This window comes from Pieris brassicae, chromosome 5 (genome assembly GCF_905147105.1).
Source record: "Pieris brassicae chromosome 5, ilPieBrab1.1, whole genome shotgun sequence".
NCBI classification, from domain to species: domain Eukaryota; kingdom Metazoa; phylum Arthropoda; class Insecta; order Lepidoptera; family Pieridae; genus Pieris; species Pieris brassicae.
The window spans coordinates 17,466,808-17,489,662 of NC_059669.1; the positions used below are offsets into that span (position 1 = coordinate 17,466,808).

The 22,855-nt window shown below is 34.7% G+C and overlaps 4 protein-coding genes across 11 annotated transcripts in view; 2 read left to right on the forward strand and 2 right to left on the reverse strand.

Annotated features, from left to right (window-relative positions):
• Positions 1-632: 632 nt before the first annotated feature.
• On the forward strand, positions 633-9,030 carry LOC123709428 (venom protease-like). Its single transcript, XM_045660775.1, has 8 exons — positions 633-720; positions 3,238-3,338; positions 5,713-5,849; positions 6,153-6,283; positions 6,499-6,667; positions 6,877-7,121; positions 8,333-8,493; positions 8,849-9,030. The coding sequence occupies exons 1-8, from the start codon at positions 663-665 to the stop codon at positions 9,008-9,010; spliced, it is 1,164 nt and encodes a 387-aa protein (XP_045516731.1). The 5' UTR covers positions 633-662; the 3' UTR covers positions 9,011-9,030.
• LOC123709425 (cysteine sulfinic acid decarboxylase) lies at positions 9,024-16,049 on the reverse strand. The gene is made up of 9 exons (XM_045660766.1): positions 15,897-16,049; positions 15,253-15,382; positions 13,828-14,015; positions 12,182-12,404; positions 11,732-11,983; positions 11,315-11,379; positions 10,933-11,122; positions 10,256-10,489; positions 9,024-9,527 (listed from the first exon to the last, which is right to left on the reverse strand). The coding sequence occupies exons 2-9, from the start codon at positions 15,355-15,357 to the stop codon at positions 9,336-9,338; spliced, it is 1,449 nt and encodes a 482-aa protein (XP_045516722.1). The 5' UTR covers positions 15,358-15,382; positions 15,897-16,049; the 3' UTR covers positions 9,024-9,335.
• A 419-nt stretch (positions 16,050-16,468) lies between these two features.
• LOC123709424 (adenylate cyclase type 10-like) lies at positions 16,469-22,718 on the forward strand. Of its 8 annotated transcripts, XM_045660762.1 has the most exons (7): positions 16,469-16,615; positions 16,871-17,022; positions 17,193-18,544; positions 18,707-18,828; positions 21,628-21,900; positions 21,964-22,128; positions 22,506-22,718. In XM_045660762.1, exons 1-7 carry the CDS (start codon positions 16,469-16,471, stop codon positions 22,695-22,697), a joined length of 2,403 nt encoding a protein of 800 aa, XP_045516718.1. In that variant the 3' UTR covers positions 22,698-22,718. The 8 variants fall into 8 exon arrangements, with proteins under 8 accessions (XP_045516718.1, XP_045516717.1, XP_045516714.1 ...); XM_045660761.1 differs by having other exon boundaries at positions 17,193-18,828; XM_045660758.1 differs by having other exon boundaries at positions 18,707-21,900.
• Positions 17,361-22,855, reverse strand: part of LOC123709426 — a 29,311-nt gene continuing 23,816 nt past the window's right edge. The window contains exon 11 of the mRNA XM_045660772.1: positions 17,361-17,408. Coding sequence (XP_045516728.1) covers positions 17,361-17,408 — 48 coding nt within the window. The remainder of the gene's footprint in view (positions 17,409-22,855) is intronic.

Sequence of the window (22,855 nt, forward strand, 5' to 3'; positions counted from 1 at the left end):
ATACTAACAAGGTTAGCAAGGAGAAAGCTATAGTTACTTTTGTTAGGGAAAATTAGTTCAAAAAGTGTCTTTTATGGACAATCTCAATGGCATAGGGCTAGTCGTTGCCGATTTTATAAGAATTGGTACGCTCTTTTCTTGTAGGATCCTAAATCGAAAGTATGTTTAAGGTAAAATAATTGACTTTATTTTTAGAGGGGTCTGTTTTTTTTAATTATTATTTTATGGTATAGTTTTATTTTGTTGTGAAGCTACTACTTTTAGGAATCCTCGTGTGGGTGATACGTGTTAAAAAATAAATTATTACTGTTAACGTAATCACCAAATAAGAAAATCAAAGACCCCCCCTCCCCCCCCTTTTTAGGCATCTATGTACCCACCTACAAATTCCGCCATTCCTGTCTACACTGTGCCACATAATTTGATCTTTACTTCTAAATTGTCTTCCTCTTTTTTGTTTCGCACCTTGGGCCTTTTTGTTCCTCTCTTTAATAATCCGTGTTTAATTTATCTAAAAACTTGTATAATAAATTAAAATTGGGATGCTAAAAACTGCCATAATGCGAAAAAATATCTCATTATCAAGCTTCCTGCGGATAGTTAAATCAGAGAAACATCCGTTGCCCTAAATGGTAATATGATTTAGTTAGAATAATTCAATCATGCTGTTCTTTCTAGTACTATGTGTGGTGTGTAGTGTTCAGGGGAATAACTTAATATGTGAGTATAGAAATAAAGATATACATTTTTTTATTGATCGAAGTGACAACATTTATTTATTGAAAGTTGTATATAGCGTGGCAAAAAATCATTATAAGTAAAACATGGGAAAACCATAGTATTGTCTTTTGTTAAAGAAAACCAATTCGACTGATATTTAAAAGGCAGACAACGCATTTATGAGCCTTCTGGCAATGTGAGTGTACATAGGCGAGCTGCATCACTTGACATCATGCCTACTACTTTTTTCTATAAATAAATGAGAAATTTATTAATTGCCGTACAGTTAAATATTAATATTAGATCGTAAAATTTAATTCAATGTTGAAATCGATATTTCCTTAGCAACTTAAAAATATAACTTGGTATAAAATAAAACTCATTAAATGTTTGTTTAAATTATCTTCTTTATTTACCCTTAATAGGCCATAGAGTTATTTTTGTCATAACATTGTCATAAATTGTGTATTGGTATTAATTTAATATACGTATATATTCAGCATATAGCAATAAAAATTAAAATAAAAACTTTTAGAACATTCTAATCTGAAAAGACTTTTAAGACACATAGTGAAAATTATGAAAACAGTTTTCTTTTCTTAAAAACTAAGTCTGATAGTCGCTAGAGTCGATGGAAAGCGGCCAGATGGAATGTCTTATACCCCCGGGAGGGATGGGCTTTCGTATAAGATGCTACTTGTGTGGACACGTTAGGTTAGGCGCAACCGCTAGCGGAAAATAATATACGGCTCAAATATAAGAGTCTTTCCTTTGGAGTAGAAACTCTTGGGCCTTGCGGTTTTAATTAAAGACTAAGTTAGATAGTATCGGTTTCCCCAGGGATGTTGCTTTCCTCGCACAACGAATACGTATCGCAATACAGCGAGGAAATGCTGCCAGAGTTAAAGGGACCAAACTTTCTAAATTTATTTTAATTTTCTATTAATCAATAGTATTGTTACGAAGACGGGTCGACTGCATGTTTCTGGATTTTTCCACTACTTAGAGAACTTTTCAGCAGGCTGAAATATGATTTCTGACCGTTTCAGGAGAGGCTCAATCACATATTAGTTAATTGTAATTTCTATAATGTTACCCTAGTTTTCAAGAAGCTGAAACATTTTTTCAGTCAGATTCAGAATATGTCTAGTCAAGTGGTGCAGTTTTCAGGAGACCCGTTTTCAGGCGTTTTCAGGCCTAGTTGGAGGAATATTCTAGACCGAACTTTCTAGGTGTGGGACAAGGACGAAATGATACGAGAGAGCGAGAGAGAAGATCGGAACCTTCTCGAAGCTTGACTGAGCACTCTAGAACGCCGTACGACAAGGACGGAGCAATGTGCGAAAGAGCCAAAGAGTACTGAAGTTCTAGAATTGGGCAATCGCTACTCAGTAGCTATCCCGCTATATAATATTGTTTAAGATTATTCCCAGGGCCTTAATATAGGGATTAAGCGAGCCGAAACGCGACCAGTTACTTTAGTTTCGAATGCGATATCAAGAGAGAAACACCGAAGCCATAAAGTGCGAATAAAGTGATAAAGTACTTTGTGAAGTGTGCATAAGTGAAGTAATAAGTGACTGTTTCTGTGTATAATAAGTACATTTCTGCGATTAATTTGTGCCCATAAATTCCTAAATCATGCAAGAAATAAACTCTTGAATAAATCTACGGCATTTTCTATCCGATCCCCTAGCTGGTAACAGTATTAATATATACTTAAAATATTGTTAACCTACATAGTTAAGAATATTCTATATTTGTGAGTGGGAATGAAATATTTATTTATTCACAAAACATACATACACGATCCTTAGAGTACTAAACCAATTCGATGTCGAAAACAAAAAATATGCAATAAAATAAAATATAGTTATAATATTAAATACATAAGATACACAATTTCGCTACAACCAACAGAGAAAGCATTCAGTAGGCGCAACGTTTTTGTTAAAGGGGATCTGGCCCTTGGTATCACAAACAACCTTGGCCTTCGCAGTCGCACATGTCCCCTTTATACAAAGAACGCGAGTTCTTGCAGAACACTTGGGTTGCTTTCCATCCGCCCCGCAAGTCTTTAAGTCGATAGTAGGCCAAGTGTAAGTCGCGTCTTATTAATAATTTATTGCGCCCAAGACAAATGATGTTAGGTACATTAAGGTTTAGACGGGATAGATGCTAGAAGTCTGTAATAAAGAAAACGAGAAAACGGATTCTGTATGCTCTTCAACATAAGACAGTATTTAGTTTCATGCGCAGTCCAAACAGACGAGTAACACTAACATACTTCTTACCAATGCGTTGTTTGCTTGCTTGCTTGAGCTATCCTTAATGTTGGTAAACGTTACCCTTTGAAGCACAAATCCCATTATATTGTATGCTTTCTTGCAAGTACGATTTTATCTCCTTTTCTGTTAACTCGAGGTTGTAATTAAATGATTATTTTAAATTGATAACTGTGCTATTAAACTGTAGTTGGTAAAGTATGTACATATTCTAAAGCTTCGTCTTTCGTAGCTGATGCGTTGGATCCATCATGGAACGAGCTGTTGGGCGCTGGCGGTATGCACATTGGACACGGTCGTACCAAAAGATTTGTCGAAATAAATCAAAATCAAGTAAGTTTTATATTGAAACCTTTATAAAAAATGTGTTCATTCATTGTTCAATGCATTACAAATGTTAGATTTGGGAAACTTTTTAAGTATATATATACCTGTATCAGAGTTCCCAGTTCTTCCATAACAGACTTAATAGTCAATTCCTTTTTTTTTTGTTTTTTCAATTAAACTGTTACCAGTTTTTTTAACAAAGAGCATTACGCGTAACACACTTGTGTGTGAGTGAGGGCATGTGAGGTATTAGGAGCATCTCTAACTCTGCGTAGGGTGTGTTCGGAAGCCAGTATTTGAACCGTTTTTTTTAAATAGGGACGGTAAGCGGGTAGATATTAAGTAGCCTATTTAATTGAAATGTTGCAGTGTTGTCCTAGTGGCTTCAGCGTGCGACTCTTATCCCTGAGGTCGTAGGTTCGATCCCCGGCTGTGCACCAATGGATTTTCTTTCTATGTGCGCATTTAACATTAGCTCGAACGGTGAAGAAAACATCGTGAGGAAACCGGCTTGTTTAGACCCAAAAAGTCAACGGTGTGTGTCAGGCACATAAGGTTGACCACCTGCTTGCCTATTTCATTCACAAACGATCATGAAACAGATATAGAAATCTGAGGCCCAGACCTTAAAAGTTGCAGCGCCATTGATATTTATTATATTAAATATTTAATTGAAATATCTCTATATACTGTTAAAATTACTACTTTCTTTGACTATTCACTTGACTTCAAACTTCAATTCGGTTAGTGTAACAGTTCCTTTAATAACTCGAAAAATTTACTAAGTATCATGCATATATAATATGTTTATAAAAAATCTTATTTATCTTGTGTTATCGATTTTACAACATATTCACAGAAATTCACGAATTCTTAAATAATTACTTAATTAGAATAAATTAAACATTTGCCAGCTTCGGCGCCAACTGCCATAAACAAGTTAACATCATCTTTATCACGTTGCAAACGACATTTTGAAACAGACACATTCTGTAGAATTAGTAGATCTACTGAAATTCCACCGTGCCACAGTAAACTGTAAAATAAAAAATTGTTTTGCTGTATGCAATAGATAAACTTCGATCTCTCTCTTCAGTCGGTAGATTATGACTCCGCGTACTGGTCACCAAGGAAACATCTGGAGCGGACAGTCTTATTCAACCGTATTCTGTCCAGCGCCTCTCTTTTTACAGTACTCAGTTTTGCATATGGCAGAGAAGCGAGTCCATATACGGAGTTGTGTCAGGATCAATGAATTGATGCGCTCGCAGTGCACGGTATTCTTTACATTCGCCTCCAGCATCACATCTCAAAGGCATCAATCCTTTGCCTTTCTCGAGCCAAGATAGTCCAAGAAGATAGGGAATACTAGAACCTATATCAATCTGATTTTCCTCATTTCCTCCAGATGTTGCTAAAATGTGGCATCTTTGGCCATGCCGATTCGATTTTTTATCTCTGGTACAGTGCTGCCGTCGTTAGAGATATACAAAAACTAAACTTCGATACGATAGTTCAATAGTGTATTTTGATAGTTAGAAGTTCGAAGCAATTAATATAGTCAAGGTTGTCCACAAAAATCGCCTCAAAATTATTAAAAAAAACTTACCTACCGTAATTTTAGGTGCAACACTGTATTTAACTTTCGCGATTTGGAAGCACAGTATTGAAATCGGAGAGAGTAGGCAATTCAATTTTGTACGATTGGGTTCACGAGTGGCGCCCGCGTGTCGCCGCGGTCGCCCGCCCACACATCCATGTCCTAATTTGCACAACGTCGTGTTGCATTCTAAAATCAGCGCTCGTTCAATTGAAATTCAATTTAAGTTTACAGTTCACTGGCAATTATAGATATGTAGATGTATCTTTAGATTATTTACATTAGCTGCTTGAATTTTAATTAGAAAGTATTTAAATGAAATGAATTATTCTAAAATAATAATAAATGTTTCATCGGAGACGTATGTCGGCGTGGTGATCAGTTCATAGAACTAGTCATTCAAGGAAAGCTGGACCTAGACCGCGCGGAAAGTAACCTACGCGTTAGACTGACCAGATCAAGTCTGCCGTTGGTAGTTCACTCAATGAGTGCAGCAGGATGACCTATAATAGGTAACGATGGCGAAACGTCGTGAAGTGCATCACATCGGCTACATTTAATTATATTACTTCATAGCGATCACGACAGCATGAAATATATTCTAATAAGAAGTAAGGAAGGAATATTCTAAGGAAATCATCCATTTTAACACTTACGTACTGATATGTACTCGTATAATGATCTAATCGCACGAAATCTTGTCATATAGAACACTTTTAAGCTCTTACAATGCCCACATAGTATAAGCGGCTTACGGTACAAATTATGTTTATGTTCTAGCCAAATGTGCCGTACCAGGCTTGCCTTCTGCCAGATGGGAAGACAGGACATTGCCGCCACTTACACTATTGTATTCAGGATGAATTCAAGAGGAATTTCATGAAGTTTATGGACTTCCTTTGTATTATACAGCATTCGTAAGTAACATTACGTTTGAATGTTTGCATATTGAAACTTAAGCTAGTTAAAACTACAAAGTATCTGATGTTGTTGAGTATTTGTTTTGTTTTACGCTTGTTCCAGACGATTAGTTTTTTTTGTAATTATTAGTTTAACTACCCATGCCTGCAGTACTGCAACCTCTGTATCCCATACATAGCATACACATAATATACATAAGTATACCTTTACATAGACATAATATACATAAGTCTTAAAAAAATGAAGACATATATAATCACTTAAATCTTTATAAAGGTAATTAAATATCTGTTACCCAGGGCTATTGGTGTCTGCTGTCCAGACAGTATGGCGGGAGGTTCAGCAGACGCCCTGGCTGGTGATCTTCCTGCTACAGCACCGCGGGATGAAAATGAAATTACCCTGAAGATCAATCGCGCTGAGAACAGAGGTGTGTCTGATTAAACTTTTTCAGTATCAACCTGTGTTTTATTTATATCCTTTTCAAGTTTTATCCTAGTTTTAAAAATATTACTTGTTAAAATGTTATTACGCTTGCAGAAGTCAAATCTCTGAATTTGCTTTTCCTTACGGAAAGGTTTCATGTAAGAATAACGATAATTCTCTATAATAAATGTATTGGTAAAAAGTAAAAATTATTATCAGGTTGTGGACTCAGTACGCGTGTCCAAGGTCGTGTCACCGGCGCCAGGCCTGCTAACCCACGAGAATGGCCATGGATGGCTTCCATTACACCTTACGGCTTCGAGCAGTACTGTGGTGGAGTCTTGATAACAGACAGACACGTGCTTACAGCAGCACATTGCACTAGACGGTATATATTGACTTAGTACATATCTATTACTTTATATACTTTAATATTATAGTCTGTATTAAGCTCAGGTTAGTATGTGGTTTATCCAGAATGTAAATTATATATACCAGACAAGGCAAATTGGACAATTACTTGTGTTTTTAAAACGTTCTTGTCAGTGTTATTTTATCTCTGTCATAAACTACAGTATACAACAACTTTATCTTCAGATGGAAGGCTGAAGACCTATTCGTGCGTCTTGGTGAATACGACTTCCAAAGAACAAACGACTCCCGCTCTTACAACTTCAATGTAATCGACGTTCGCCAGCATGAACTATTTGATTCCTCGAACTATCATCACGATATTGCTATTCTAAAACTGCATAGGCCAACAGTATTCAACACGTATGTCTGGCCCATTTGTCTGCCACCAAGAGGTTTGCAATTGGACGATAAAATTGCTACTGTAATTGGTGCGTATATTCTAACGTTAATTTTTTACAGATTCTTGATTCTTGGTCAGTCTTAAATACAATTTTGTTTATTCTCAAATATAAATTAGTAAACATTTCATTACCTTATAAGAAACTGTATGCAGTGATAACAAATAAGTTAGCTTAAAACCGTTTTTTTTTTAAATAATCATGGGGTATTGGAGCAGTGTTAGCTTGTGGCTTCAGCGTGCGACTCTCATCCCTAAGGTCGTAGGTTCGATCCCCGGCTGTGCACCAACTGATTTTCATTCTATGTGCGCATTTAACATTAGCTAAATTAGCCTCCAAAAAGCTTGGTGTGCTCAGCAAGGCGAGACGGTACTTCACTCCGGGCCGCCGCTTGCAACTCTATAAAGCGCAAATACGGCCCCACATGGAATACTGTTCTCACCTCTGGGCGGGGGCTCCCCAGTACCAGCTCCTTCCACTTGACCGTATCCAACGAAGAGCGGTTCGAATCGTCGATGACCAATCCCTCTCCGAGCGGCTCGATCCTTTGGCGTTGCGTAGAGATGTGGGGTCACTCTGCATCTTCTACCACATTTACCATGGAGAGTGTTCAGAGGAGTTGTTCGGATTAATACCTGCAGCTGAGTTTCAGCATCGGACGTCGAGGCAAAATACAAAATTCCACCCGTATCACCTCGACGTTCCACGACTGAGCGTTTTTCAAGGCAATTTTTGCCGCGCACCACCGCTATGTGGAACCAGCTGCCCACTGAAGTATTTCCGAACCAATTCGACTTAGGTTCCTTCAAGAAAAGAGCGTACAAATTCTTAAAAGGCCGGCAACGCACTCGCGAGCCCTCTGGCATTGAGAGTGTCCATGGGCGGCGGTATCACTTAACATCAGGTGAGCCTCCTGCCCGTTTGCCCCCTATTTTATAAAAAAAAAACTCGAACGGTGGAGGAAAACATCGTGAGGAAACCGTCTTGCCTTAGACCCAAAAAGTCGACGGTGTGCGTCAGGCACAGAAGGCTGATTGCCTACTTGCCTATTAGTGTAACAAATGATCATGAAACAGGTACAGAAATCTGAGGCCAAGACCTAAAAAGGTTGTAGCGCCATTGATTTATTTATTTAAACGTTTCATTGCCTTATGTACTGTATGCAGTGATAACAAATAAGTTAGCTTAAAACTGTTTTTTTTTAATAATCGATATACATGGTGTATTGTTTGATTCACCAGGTTGGGGTACCCAGTTCTACGGTGGTCCGCACAGTGATGTCCTAATGGAAGTATCTGTACCGGTGTGGAACCACGATGAATGCGTCAGATCTTTCGCGGACTCTGTATTTCAGGAGACGCAGTGCGCAGGTGGAAAGGAGGGCGGTAAAGATGCTTGTCAGGTATATACGCCCAGGATAGACGCATTTGTGTATAAATGTTTGTGATTTTGTTTAATATACTACCGGTCACTGCTCCTAAGACACTTTTGACAATGCTAATCCCCTTCTTCATTAGGGCATAATAGATTATGAAGAAATAAACCTTTAATCAAAGCTTGATAAAGAATATATCACGCTTTTTAATGCTACTTATAAAAAAAAACAGACGGACGAATACACGTATTTGTGACGTATTGCTTTTAACTCTGAACTGATTAATTGTTCAATACTATATGTGTTTAATGTATTTCTACTACAACCATGAAAGCTTTACCTTTACCTTATGGCTTTTTTTTTGCACGTTAAATTATTTCAGGGCGACAGTGGCGGTCCACTTATGTACCAAATGTCAAGTGGTCGTTGGTCAGTTATAGGAATCGTGTCTTGGGGTGTTCGATGTGGGGAACCAAAACACCCCGGTTTGTATACGAAAGTGGATAAATACTTGGAGTGGATTTTACGTAACACTGTTTTCTAAATAAAATTATGTATCATATTTTGAAAGCTTTTATTTAAATTAACTCTTTAATTGTGTTCAATAGGGAAACTTTTAACTCTCTATATGTTTTTAGTCCTTCGTGACAGAACGGGTTTTTAAACAGTATATATGTATTTTTAATATAAAACAATAATTAATTTTAACCATTTTCGATTATTACTTACATTCAAATACATATATTTAAATTATTAAAGTATATTAATACTTTTAGAGATTTGAGAGTACTGAAATTAGAAGGTATTAATCAAGTGAGCATTTTAAGTTTTTCACCTATTTTGAATACACTGCGTTATTGGCGATATTTTTACAAATTTTCAATTGTGGTCATTTCTCCACAGTCCTCTATTGCCTGTAACATTTCCATAACATCTTTCTCTGTAAGTTTTGGATGAAAGGTGAAGGCGAGTCGGAAGAAGTTTTTGTGTTCTTTATGAGGGGAGTAAGCAATCATCATACGTGAACTTGTCATCAGGATTTCTTTGATTTTTGGCGTTATCTGTAAAACAAAATAAAAATAATAAAATTAATATTAATGTATACATTAATATATTAACTATTTTAATCAAATAAAGTTTATGTCTCAAGTTGACAAAGTTTATATCTCAACTTAATAAAGTTTATATCTCAATTTAATAAAGTTTATATCTCACTTTAATAAAGTTTATATCTCAAGTTGATAAAGTTTATATCGCAAGTTGATAAAATGTATTAATATCATATCATTATAAGAATCGAAGAATATCAATGTCTCCGTGTGATAGAAAAAACTAGTGGCCCTACAACCTTTTAGATCTGGGCTTCAGATTTCTGTATCTGATTCGTTATCATTTATTTTCTAATAGGCAAGCCTTCTATGCCTTATATACGCCATCGACTTTTTACGTCCAAGGCATGCCGGCTTGCTCACGATCACCGTACGAGCGAGTGTCAAATGCGCACAGCCGGATTTAAACCTACTACAACAGGGACTCTCATCACGCTGATGCTTCTAAGCCAATACTGCTCTCTTCATTTTATATATTATATAATTATGTTTATAAAGTATACTAAATGTACATAACGGTGCAGCTACGAAGTTTAATACCCGATTAGATAAAATGTGATAGTGAGATTGCACAGAACAGCGGAAAACCATTTTTGCTTGTGATTGAATCTTACTAACATGGACATATAACTAATTATTTTCACAACTTAGTATTTTTGTACTCGCTTTCAATGTTTTACCTTATGCATCAGCTCCCACCACTTCTCATCCTCAGCCTGGTGCCGCATAAAGCTTGGTATATACCAGAAACATACGTTAGGGCATTGTAAAGGAGCAGACACGAGACGAAATCCTGGTCTAAGGGCAACTGTCTCCAAACAAAACTCAGCCAACTCCATGATATAGTCTGTCATTTGGTTCAGTCCTATATCACCTCGCGCCTTCCAAATCATCCACAGCTTGAATGCGTCTATCTATATATAGATTTATAGTTGTATTAAAGATATAGATAGAGCAGTTTAAAGGGTTTACTATCTTTTTAATTTCATTAACTTTTTATAAAAGTTCTAGATGCCTTTAGCTATTACTTCAAATTAAAGAAAGATATAAGCTAATTGATTATATATTTCTTGTTAGAGAATAATCAGAATCATGAATTAATTAAGATAAAGAAAATTATTTCGCTACATTAAAAATAAAATTCAATGATATTAGTACAAAAAACAATTATGTTTTTCCTGTTCCCAATTCTAAATCGGTGCATCCACTTGTCATCCATCCATATATTTACGCATTAAAAAAAAATTGAAGTTTCACAAATTCGTACCAACAAACATGTTATAGGAGCAGATTGCGAAATATACTTACGTATATGTCAGTTATTTATCTTCTCCAATAATTATATAAAAGTTATTACCTTTCTTCCACACTGTATACTCTTGTCTCCTGTATCGTAACGGACATCATAGAACTTGTCTTGTTGGAAAAGGTACTGCGCTGCAGCTGAATTTGCTTCATGCAATAGTCCCCTTTCCTTCAAAAGGAATAAGGAGCATTGCAGAGGTGCACCAGCCATTTTATGAGGGTTCCATGAAATGGAGTTTGCTCTGGAATTTAATACCAGTGTTCGTTTATGTGGAAACATTTAGTAAAACAAAATAGCAATAGTAAATCTATTTTCAAAGATTTCTCAATTTCTTCATTTCGGCTTCCGTGTCTAAGTTGATCTCTTTGTCTCGTTTAATCAGGTTTGATCTTAGAATGTCTATTGTGAACTATTTCGAAACTACATGGCTTACCTCTCTATTCCTTTTAATTTCGTTCGAAACTTTTGTGATAGCATTAGACTGCCTCCCCAACATGCCTGTAAAGAACATCACTACTAGTTACGATTTATTTTTAATCTTGTGAACTTAATGAACGTAACTTAACTTTCATTCAGAGATAAATCAGATTAAGCGCGGTCAAAAAAGACAGTCGTCGCAGCCTATGGACACCTATTGTTAGCAGATGCATTGTCGGCCTTTGTGGGAGGATTTGGTACCTCGGTACTATCAAAATAGATTAAGGCTTGCCTCTGCAGCTCTACTTCGTTCTGGCAGTTTCACAGAGCACGTTCACAACAAATACAGTTATTTGAGCAAGACATTATCAAACGTGACTAGCAAGTATCGCCCATAGATCTTTTAACTTTATAACGCGTAGGCCATACTTACATCAACATGCATCCAAACACCATGCTCAGCGCAGATATCAGCTATTTTGTCCAGGTTATCTATGGCCCCCAAAACTGTAGTGCCGGCAGTGCCATTGACCATTATTGGTACTTTATTACTAATTATGTCATTTTTCATAGCCCTTTCAAGTTCTTCTATAACCATTTGTCCACATTGATTACTTTTAATTAGCCGAACACTTTCCGTGCCAAGACCAAGCCAATGCGCAGCTTTCATTATAGAATAATGACACTGAAATTCATAATGAAAATACAGATATACATACAGTATATATACATTCCTATACATATACTGTTTACAGTATAATGGTATTTATTTGGAGGTAGACTTCAAATGAAAGATGTACAAAGCATTTTTAACGTTTTTGTAAAAAAAATCTTCAGTAGTAATAATCATAATATAATAATAATAATATAAAAAAAAACTTACGCTCTCCGATGAATACATAACCATTTCTGGCAGATTCCTAATTCCCTTTGATTTTACTTCTGGAAAGGCTTTGAACCTAGCTGCAACCATAGCATACAGCATAGATATACTGCCACCGGGGCTGAAAATGCCATCACCATCGGGGATACCAAATAACTTGAGAATGTGGTTCAACATTTTGTTTTCTATCAAAGTGAACACTGGGGCCACTTCGTATGTATATCTGAAATTATTCAAATTTATATTTATTATTTTATACACAGATTGCAATTTATTACTCTCTCGTGCGCTCACTGAACTATGTTATTACGTGGTTTTTAAAATTTAATAAAATCCGTAATTACTTTTACATATATGTATTGTTAAATTTATGTTACGGTATGATCGTCTACCAACCAAAACAGGTAATATTAAATGTAATTTCAAGACCAGACATTTTTTTTCTGTTTCATTGTGATTTATTTGTTCATTTATTGTATAAATGTTCTTAATATAAAGGAAGTTGATGTGGTGGAAACACAAACTGTACACAGTTTTACTATCCACCAGGACGTCGAACATATTAACATATATATATATATATATATATATATATATATATACTAAGGCCAGTGACATATAAACTGTAACATTATGACAATCAAAACATTCAAACGATTAAAAGTGCCCGTAAAACGTCATAAACCAATTTAAACACTGACGCGCCATAGATAGCCGATGCAAGAAACCAGTTCTTGTCGAGAATTCTCATTCGAATATAGGAAGTCACCTGTGTATTCGAATACAGGTGACTTCCTATATTCGAATATGTATTGAATGACGTATATAGCATAATTTTTGTTCTGCACAATTTATAATTGTTTGATTTATGTAATATTTTTTTAATTTAAATTTAATATTGTTTCTTGTTATATTAGTAAGACGCGTAGCTGGTAGCGAGTTTATAATATATAATGTTTTTTTTTTCATATAAATTTTTTGTATTTCGGTAATAGAAATTCGTTTTTTAATTTTCTACGTGTTGAATAGTGATAGTGAGTTTTAATTGTTTTGAGGTAATTTTCTGTAAAGTAGTTTTCATTTAATAATCCTAGTTCCACTTTCTCTTGTATAGGTATATAGGTATATTTTGAAAAATACAAATAGCTTTCTGTAGTCCTCTTCATATTGTGATTTGAATTTTATGGGAGCAATTGTTTTTAAAATACGTATTTGTATTGCAAATACTTGATTTAGATAAGTTTTGCATGTTTTTCCATAGCTTGAAAGTCCATAATTCGACTAGTGCTTTGTATAATAGTAGATTAAGGAAAGTTTTAGATTGAAGCATCAATGTAAGCCACTAGGCTAGGCACTAGGCAATAGCACCCCAGCCTAGTGGTGGTGCTATTCTCAACTCTGAGGGTATGCATCTAGTCTGATTCTACCTCGATGGTTTTTCTCGTAGTAGTAAAAACCTCGTAAAAAAGTCAGCATTTGTCACCCAACACCCAAATCGACAAGAATAACGGCAGAAACGACGAAACAAACGAACGCAGATGCGGAACTCGGAAGCAATAAACTATTAACGACAACACCACTGAATCATTATTTCCTTGGATAAGGCTGTATTGAATGTAATACTATATAAAACTAAGACCACTTACTGACTAGTATTAAAGGCCTCAGCGATCCAAGTCCCCGCAAGGCCATACGGATCAGTCCCGCCATACAGTTGGTTTTTGAAAGTTGGTTTATTCGTTTTCACACTATAGTGTAACACTTTTCGCACAGACTTTTCTAGTTGATGGTCAGATACCGGCTCAGATATGCTTATGTCATCTTTGAGTATTTCCTGGTGATAAAAGATTGATTTTACGAAAACCTTGACATAGAAAAGTATTGTCTGGAGATATTTTTAAAAGCTGAGGAAAATACGAATTTTTTCGCAGATCCATTTTAAGGAAATTTTTAAAATTCGAAAATTGTTAAAGCAAACACAATTGTGGAAAATTTTCTTGGGCCTAATGTCGAGTAAAATCTAGGACATAATATTTTTTAATACTTTGTAGTCCAGTTTTATTTCAGAATCAATTTTATTGGCTTTTATCATAATATCTGCATTTGCTTAACAGGACCAAGTTATAACTGATTGAAATCAATTGAATGAATTGGAGCAATAAACGCAGTATGCCTTAATACGGAAATGCACTTATCAATGTGTAAAAAAATTATACGTCGAAATAATAATTTCTCCCTTCCTTTTTAAAGTCGCTTATAAATATGATTTTGTTTGACGTAAATGTAAGTAACCACAAAAGGCTATAGTCTAAAGTTATGTGAGCTTTGTAAAGTTGTTATAAACCGAGCTTTTGAAAAACTGTAGTATGGAGACAGATGGGAACTCAGCAAACATACTTTTTTTTAATTTTGAAATAGCAAGCATCAGCTATCAGATGAATATGATTGGTAATTGCAACATATCTACAATAAAGAACATTCATTTCATGATTTTTTTCATGTCGTTGTCATTAAATGCGTGTAGACAAGACCAGACAGATATAATAGGACAGACATATTTTATAAAAACTTTCAATGAAAACCCGCAGAAATCTCCGACATCGTACATATTTTCCACAACAAGTGTTACGCTGTAACCTTTCTCAGACTCCTTAATTTTATGTATATAACATGTTGACAACACCAAGAATGACTAAATTTACATATAATCAAATACTACATACCTACTACCAGTACCAGAGTGTTACCTGACCCAGATCTTAATGGAATCAATTAAAACTTGTTTGGACATTTTCCGTAGGTACTATTAAATTTATATGCGAAACCATTATAGTTTAGTAAATAAAAACTTTTTGGTTTATAAAACATTTTTGGGGGTTTGAATGTTACAATGTCATTGAATTTCTATGGTATGAAATATATGTCGAAACAGATACAGCAAACACACGTAGAACTCACGAATTTTAAATAAAACCCTACGTAATAAACTAACATACACGCACATTAAAATTCTTTGTTACTTGAATTATTTAAATTGCGAACGAACCAAAATATATTTATATCCATCCTACCTCTAACTCCTTCGGATGTTTGAACTCGATAAGTGGTACATTTGAAGCTGTTTCATCTTTGACAATCTTCAGTACTCTGTCAAGAAATCTTTTCTCCTCCATCATTCAACATAGGTGTTGTTTGGTCAAACTACGAACGCGTACTGAATTTTAGCACATTATTTACCGTTAGGTATCATATCTCTGTTAATAATAAATGCACTTAAGGGCCTCATTAGAATTGTTTCCGTAATTGTCTTTTGTTTTCCTCAGCTTTGTATCTTAATTGACTACATACATTAATGAAAGAAAGAAGCTTGATATAATATACAAAATAATAATGACTATATCAATACTTCTTTTAACATTATAAAGAGAAAAGATTTGCTTGTTTTTAACGAATACATTCGACAGCTACTGGACTGATTCCAAAAATTATTTCGTGTAAATAAAATGTCCAGCCGAGCAAAGTTAAGACAGTTGGTTATAATATAATTTTGGAAAGTTTATAGGAGGTACGAAAAAATGCTATTGAAGTTGGAACCTAAACTCAGCAGCGTCTTAACTGGATTGTTTTTGATTAAAGAAAGCTCATGATAGACCCCACGCACACTTTGTTTATTTGACATTCATTAAATATCCTACGAGTATAACAATTTTCTTACCGTACTTGAAAACAACGCGTTTCCTACCTATGAAGGAAATATGTACATAATATTATAAGTCATCTGAACTAAAGTATAAATTTCCTTGATTGGTTACTGACACTGTGTATCTGTATATTTTAACCTTGGAATATATTATAATTCTATATATCATTATTTTATGCACAGCCCTCAAAAAACGTAGAACAGGTTAGAAAAAAAATAGAAACAAGTCATGCTTAAATAATGAGCAATTTTCGAACTCAATAATGTTATTTTGACAATTGATGATTGATTGAATGATTGAATCTAAAATTTTCTTTAACTGTATGAAATATATATACGTCATCTGAATACGTCAAGCCAACGCATCTTTTATCATTTATTAATCCGTATTTATTTACGTTATAAATACCTATACAGCATTTAATTTTCATTTCTATTGCTCAGTAGATGTCCCGAAAACTAGTTGTTGATGTTTCAGCGCGCGACCAATAGGATTCATTATTAAAGTAGATGTCCATGACCTTCTAGACAATCAGGCATATTTATTTCAATGAAAGGTAATAAAATTTAATGTAAACAAATTCAGGATGAACTTCCGAAGGCCGCGCACACGTTCTCGACGGAATTCCCTTAATTTCATAATCAATAGTGAGAAATGGAGAAATCGCGGTAAAAGGATATCGCGAAAAGATGATGATTTCTTGGAAGAAGACTCGGAAGATGATATTGCACAGGTATTATTTGATCCTGGAATTACGTTGTTAAAACATGGTACATTTCTAGGACGCAGAATTGCCTTCTTAAGATTACGAGGGTTCTCAATATGTTTTTTAAACTATATTTTTTTTATTTATACCCGATAGCAAAGATATTCAATTATGGAAGACATTTTCACAGAGGCTACTTCCTTAGAGTTATGTTCCTCGTAAATTCGCTACTAAACTATTTAGGAAAAAGTCAACAGCAAGTTTGTACCATAAATCTTTTAGGCTGGTGAGCTTAAAGATTGGGTGGAAGAGTTCTATGTCCGCAAGAGCGTGTGCGTGGACAAGTCGGATCAAGATGTAGAGGTTAAATTGAACAAAAAACAAACACTCATTCTTTCTACGTTAGTTCCTGATGAAATCCTTCTCATTGATAAGTAAGTAACGATTTCTTTAAAATTAACTATTCCAGAAACTAAACAAAATACATCCAAAAGAAGATGGAGTTACATAAATCCTTTTTGAAAGATATTTATGCAGTCTATATTGTTCTTCTTCTTGTTCAATAACAGAGTACCCATACTCTTCTACTATTATATTTATGCAGATTCAGTTCCGAGGATTCTACTCGATTTGTAGGAGTTCTCTTAATGGCTGACGTATCCGGGTACACCGCTTTATCTGAGAAATACAATACCTACGGCAAAGGCGGTACATACAGACTTACAGTCACTCTAAATACTTACCTTGGGTCCCTCATAGAAATTATCTACAGTCATGGTGGCGATGTTATTAAATTTGCAGGCGATGCATTTCTGGCACTCTGGAAGACAGATAAGAGAACATTCATTAATCATACAATACATACTGCCATTGCTTGCGCTCTAATAATACAGCACTCCTTTGGTTCCTACGAAACTGATGTTAAAGTGAATCTCAAAGTAAAACTGGCTATATCAGCTGGCAACCTAATTTTTTCTCCCATAGGAACGGGTATAGATATGAATTATGTTATATTTGGATTGCCGGTACTAGAAGCAAAAGCTGCTGAGAGCGCATGCGCCTCCGGTGAAGTAAAACTAACACCGTCGGCATGGGGACATTGTTATTCTCGAAATTATGATCATGTTGTTGATGCTAATGGTTACGTAACTATAAAAGCTATATTATATGACCCTCATGAAAAAGATGTCACGAAACCCTTCCTAGGATTTGGTCCTTTAATACGACAAATAAAAAAACCATTTATTTCTATTGAAAGCCTTCCAGAATTACTTTACATGTCACCCAATGAATTAAGTGCGGCTGATACATCAAAGCGCAATGAAATACTTAGTCTACGCAAAGCAATCTTGCAAGCGGAAGAAAAAGATATTGGTTCAGAGATCAGAAAGTTTATGATTAGACCTATACTTACGCAAATTGACGCACATCAGCCCTTAGAATATTTAACAGAAATGAGACAAGTTTCAATTCTTTTTATAACCTTAAAGCCCAGAGAGTGTCCCTTTTCACAACTTATAACAATAATAAATAATTCTTATCAAATTACGTGTGAAATAGTGTATAAATCAATGGGATGTGTAAATAAAATCATTTTATTTGATAAGGATGTAATGATCTTAGTGATATTTGGACTAAGAGGCTTTAAACATGAATCAGAAGCACAGGCAGCATTGAAATGTGCTTACAGCATAAAGAAATCTGTATCAGCATTAGACGGTGTCTTAGAAGTGTCTATAGGCGTAACAACAGGTCAAGTGTATTGCGGAGTAGTTGGACACCCACTGCGTAGAGAATTTACAGTAATTGGAGCTGTAGTTAATAAAGCTGCGAGATTCATGTGTGGATTTCGGAATAAGATAACATGTGATGAAGCCACTTATGTAAAGAGTAAAATGTCGAGTAATGGATTCACTTTGCAGCCTTCAATAGAACTAAAAGGAATAAATACTCCTGGTAAAATATATGAGTACACAGAAGAAATAAGAGTTAAAGAATTATTTGAAATCCCAATAATTGCGCCTTTATTAAATCGCGTTGATGAAATGGAATACTTTCAAAATTGGATTAAAGATTATCACCTACCGTTTCGGGATTTTGATGCATTATTACTTATAGGTGAACCTCGTATAGGAAAGACAAGATTGTTAGAATGGATGGCTCGTTATGCAAAAAGTAAACAGTTTAAGTCTTGCTATTTAACTTTGACCTCAGTACATTCCGCAACACAATATTTAGCAGTAAGTCAAATTATAGATCTATTGTTAGACATAAAACATCCAGTCAAAGGTTTTGAGAAGGAGGAAAGAATTGTCAAACTGTTAAAGTATTATACAGACGACTTTTGTTACTTAAATAATATCCTTAAATTGCGTTTCGCCTACCACGAAGGCGTAAGTTTACAGAATGATGAAATACAGAACGAAAAAGCCAAAGAGATATTTAAAAAATTACTTTTTTCTATCGCCGAACCATGTGTGATATTTATAGATGATCTTCAAAATCTAGATACACTATCTTGGGAGTTTTTATCGATTTTCTTCAGCTGTATGAAAATATTTGTAGTTTTTACTGTAACACGTGGTAAATTTAGTAGTATTCATAGCTGGCTCTATAGTGTTTTTATTAGCACCAACATAAGGAAAATAGTTTTAGGCCCATTAAATTCGACCTGGATAGCACCTCTGGCTTGTCAAATATTAGATGTCGATGCTGTGCCAAATGATCTTTGCAATGCATTGCGTATCAAATGTAATGGAATGCCTGGTTTAATTGAAAGTTTTATAATTCATTTATTTTCTAGCGGTTCGTTAGAAATTAAAAGTATTAAAGATGTAGATGAATGGAAAGAAGAAGACCTACAGTTTCCAGAAACAACTGTATTACATCCAATAGCTTTTAATGATACTGACCAGTCAGTATTAGACCAGTTAATACAAGATAATACCACAGGAGATATAAAGATATGTGTCGTATCAAAAAAAGAAGAATTAAAAACTGACGTCAATGTTCAAAACATGGATGTTTTAATAATGATACAAATAGACTCACTAACACCATATCAGCAATTACTTTTAAAAATAGCATCGGTTATAGGAAATGTAATTTCAAGGGATTTATTAGAAAATATTATGTATGAAAACGACCCAATAACAACAGCAAAAGCTGTAAAACGACTTTTTGCAATGCGAATTTTTACGTGTGGAAACGCAAAATACAAATATAATCGAAAAACTACTTCAACTTTAACTATAGCATCAGATATTTCTTTAAGAGGCGACTTAACGTGCGAGTGTTATTTTGAATTTGATTCAGAAAATATAGATAAACTTCCGAAATACGCATTTTGTAAAGTAATGAAATTCAGAAATAAAAAATCCCGAAAAACATGTTATGAACTATTACCATTAAATCAGAAAAAGGAATTTCACTCCCGTGTAGTAAATTATTTGGAATCCCATAAACAAAAATGCTCCGGTTGTGGAGGTACAATTATTATTGTTCAGTCTATTACAAACTTGTATAATGATCGAAATTACGACGATTATCATAATATCAGAGAAAACGAAATCCAAAATGAAAGTATAACTGATGAAGAAAATGATGAAAGTGGGAGTATTACAAAAAATACAAGTAAGCATTCTGCTTCCCTTTCAATCGTACCAGAATTGCCTCAAAATTCAAGCTATAATGATGAACCCAAAGGAACAACTAGTGAAATGTTATCTAAACGAGAATCTATTCATAGTCAAACCCAACATACAAATAGTGCGCAATTTACGTCTATATTAAAAACTACTAGAAGTGTTGATATAAAACGAAAGTCAATAAAACGTGTTACGATGTCTAATCTCGTTTTCAGAGATATAAGTATAGACACCATAAAGAGCTACGCTGTATTCGATATGTTTCGAGCTGTTATGGAAGCCAATAAAATTAGCGATTGGAAAGATCTAGGAATCATTGACGAAGAAGATAATGACAAAAACAACGACAAGAAATCGTATAAGTTAAATATAGAGAGAGGTGTATCAAAAACCGATTTTAACAAATGCACTTGTTCAGACTTGAACATCATTATTTATGAGCAACTAATACATCACGCTACTGAAGCCGGACTAAAATGCAAAATATTAGAATTTCTGATTAGATATAGTGAGTTGAGTATTCTAGCAAATAATTTCGAAAATGCCATCCCCAAACTCGAAACAGCTGAAAAAATACTATTATCTGACAAGTCTATTGATAATGTAAGCAAGTTTGACAGAAAAAAGTTTATGGGTAAAATTTATGCTTTACAGGCAGCGTCTTACTTGATGAGCAATAAATTGATGGCTTCGAAAATCCACATAGAAAAAGCTGCAAAAATTTATAATATTAACTTAAAAAAATTATCTGACTTGACAGATTTTCGTTACGTTTATAATTATATCAAGTCAAAACGACCCAAATATCGGTTACAAGATTCTTGTTTGAAGTCAGACTCAATATTTTGTTTAAACGTGGCAACCATGCTTTTTTCTACATTAGAAGATTTAAAAACTGCTAGAGTCGCAGCTCTACGAGCTTTATTTTTAGTACAAATAGTTGACTGCAATAACATTGATTTATGTGATGCATTTACCAATGCTATTCAAATTGAACTCGACAATGGTAAACCGGATTTTACAGAAAACATCGAAGGTATAGCTATTACGACTTTAAAGAATCGATCCAGGCCTATTCAAGCCGATGAGTTATTTGCTTTAGGCAAAATGTTTATGGCTACGTTTCGCGCAAGAACAGCACGAGGTAAACTTGCAGCCGGTATACGTTCTGGATTTCGTGCTTTAGTCATCAGCCGATTCCTACACGCTGATAAGATATCTTTAGATATAATACCGGACTTATTTTATATTCTTCTTTGTCGTAGTCGAATAGAAGAGGCTGTTGATGTTATGAAACTTTTACTGGAATTAAGTCAAACTCATAATTCATTAGAATGCGAGACGTGGTACTACGCCCTTGCTATTGATATGATTTTGGATTGTGGCTTCCAGATAGAGTCCCCTCAAGAAATTAGTCGTTTTGCTGAATATGCAATAAGCGATGGAAAAGCAGCTGGTATTAGTAGAAGACGACTCGTAGTTGGAATATGGACGTACTGGCTCCGCGTGGATGTTGAACGTAAAGCAAAACGTTTTGAAAACGAAGCATTGAATTGGTGTGGAAATGAAAATGATGATGGCTCATTAAAAACTTTATTAAGTGCCTTACGTTTAGCCGAGGGCATGTTGGAAAGCTTGGCAAAAAAAGTTGATGACTTAAAAAAGGTATGGTCGAACGTTAACCATTTCTTAATACATATTTTAATAATATAAATATAATCTATTTAGGTTGTTGATTTGATGGAACTGCGATCATTAGCTGACAAAGAATTGATGCGGTTGGAACAAGACACGAAAGTTTTAAAAGCCATAGGACCCAGATGGCTTTTACTAAAAGCAAATTCATTACATTTATCTGCACGCTGCAATGCTGCCAAGGCAACTTTTACACAGGTAAATAAATCTGCCTAAAATACAATTAGTATTAGTAACATCATACATGCTGACGTTAACGTTAAAACGGGTACAAGTATGTTTGTTTGCAAGTGGCGTAGTTAATTGCATTTAAAAGGCAAAGGTATGTAAGTGGCGGTGACTTTCTCCGTCGAAATTCTTATCTATATGCGATCATTTTACGAATTGCTCCGTAAATGTTAGTTACGCATGGTCAAAATACATACATAACCAAACACATAACCAATAAACAAATAAATAAATAACTATATCCATATATATAACTATATATATATATACAAATAAATATACCCATAGTTTGTGAAGTCAGTTAAAATGTGTATATAGATAAAAATTCGCTTTTTCTGTCTTTTCAGGCATTAGAAGAAGCTCGTAAAATAAACAATCGCTTGGAAGAATCCATGATTCTAGCTGCTCTTGCGAATTCTCAACTTTGGATACAAAGTGGCAAAGCGGGAACATTCCTAGACTGGATGAGCGGCGCCGTAAACGCACGGTCTTCTTGGCAGCAGATTATGTATAAGATAAATAATACCACTCGACAATAAATCTCAAATCATACTAAATCATCTTACGTCTTAAATTTCTAATTCTACTACTTCCTATAGAATGAAAATCTTTTGCCACTGACTTTCGATAAATATTAGCGATATCTCTTTTATGTAAGGAAAGTAAGTCGTAAAGGGGTAAAATTACTATATAAGTA

What these genes read in the sequence shown, in the direction of transcription:
- LOC123709425 (XM_045660766.1), bottom strand. Translation starts at nt 15,357, where the DNA reads ATGATGGAGGAGAAAAGATTTCTTGACAGAGTACTGAAGATTGTCAAA. An exon ending in GAGGCCTTTAATACTAGTCA is followed by an intron (nt 12,405 to 13,827) that starts GTAAGTGGTCTT and finishes GAATAATTTCAG; the next exon opens with ATATACATACGAAGTGGCCC. An exon ending in GTGTTTGGATGCATGTTGAT is followed by an intron (nt 11,380 to 11,731) that starts GTAAGTATGGCC and finishes TGTTCTTTACAG; the next exon opens with GCATGTTGGGGAGGCAGTCT.
- LOC123709424 (XM_045660757.1), top strand. Translation starts at nt 16,469, where the DNA reads ATGAACTTCCGAAGGCCGCGCACACGTTCTCGACGGAATTCCCTTAAT. An exon ending in GAAATCCTTCTCATTGATAA is followed by an intron (nt 17,023 to 17,192) that starts GTAAGTAACGAT and finishes ATATTTATGCAG; the next exon opens with ATTCAGTTCCGAGGATTCTA. An exon ending in CCAAGGCAACTTTTACACAG is followed by an intron (nt 22,129 to 22,505) that starts GTAAATAAATCT and finishes CTGTCTTTTCAG; the next exon opens with GCATTAGAAGAAGCTCGTAA.
- LOC123709428 (XM_045660775.1), top strand. Translation starts at nt 663, where the DNA reads ATGCTGTTCTTTCTAGTACTATGTGTGGTGTGTAGTGTTCAGGGGAAT. An exon ending in CAATCGCGCTGAGAACAGAG is followed by an intron (nt 6,284 to 6,498) that starts GTGTGTCTGATT and finishes AATTATTATCAG; the next exon opens with GTTGTGGACTCAGTACGCGT. An exon ending in GCGGTAAAGATGCTTGTCAG is followed by an intron (nt 8,494 to 8,848) that starts GTATATACGCCC and finishes AAATTATTTCAG; the next exon opens with GGCGACAGTGGCGGTCCACT.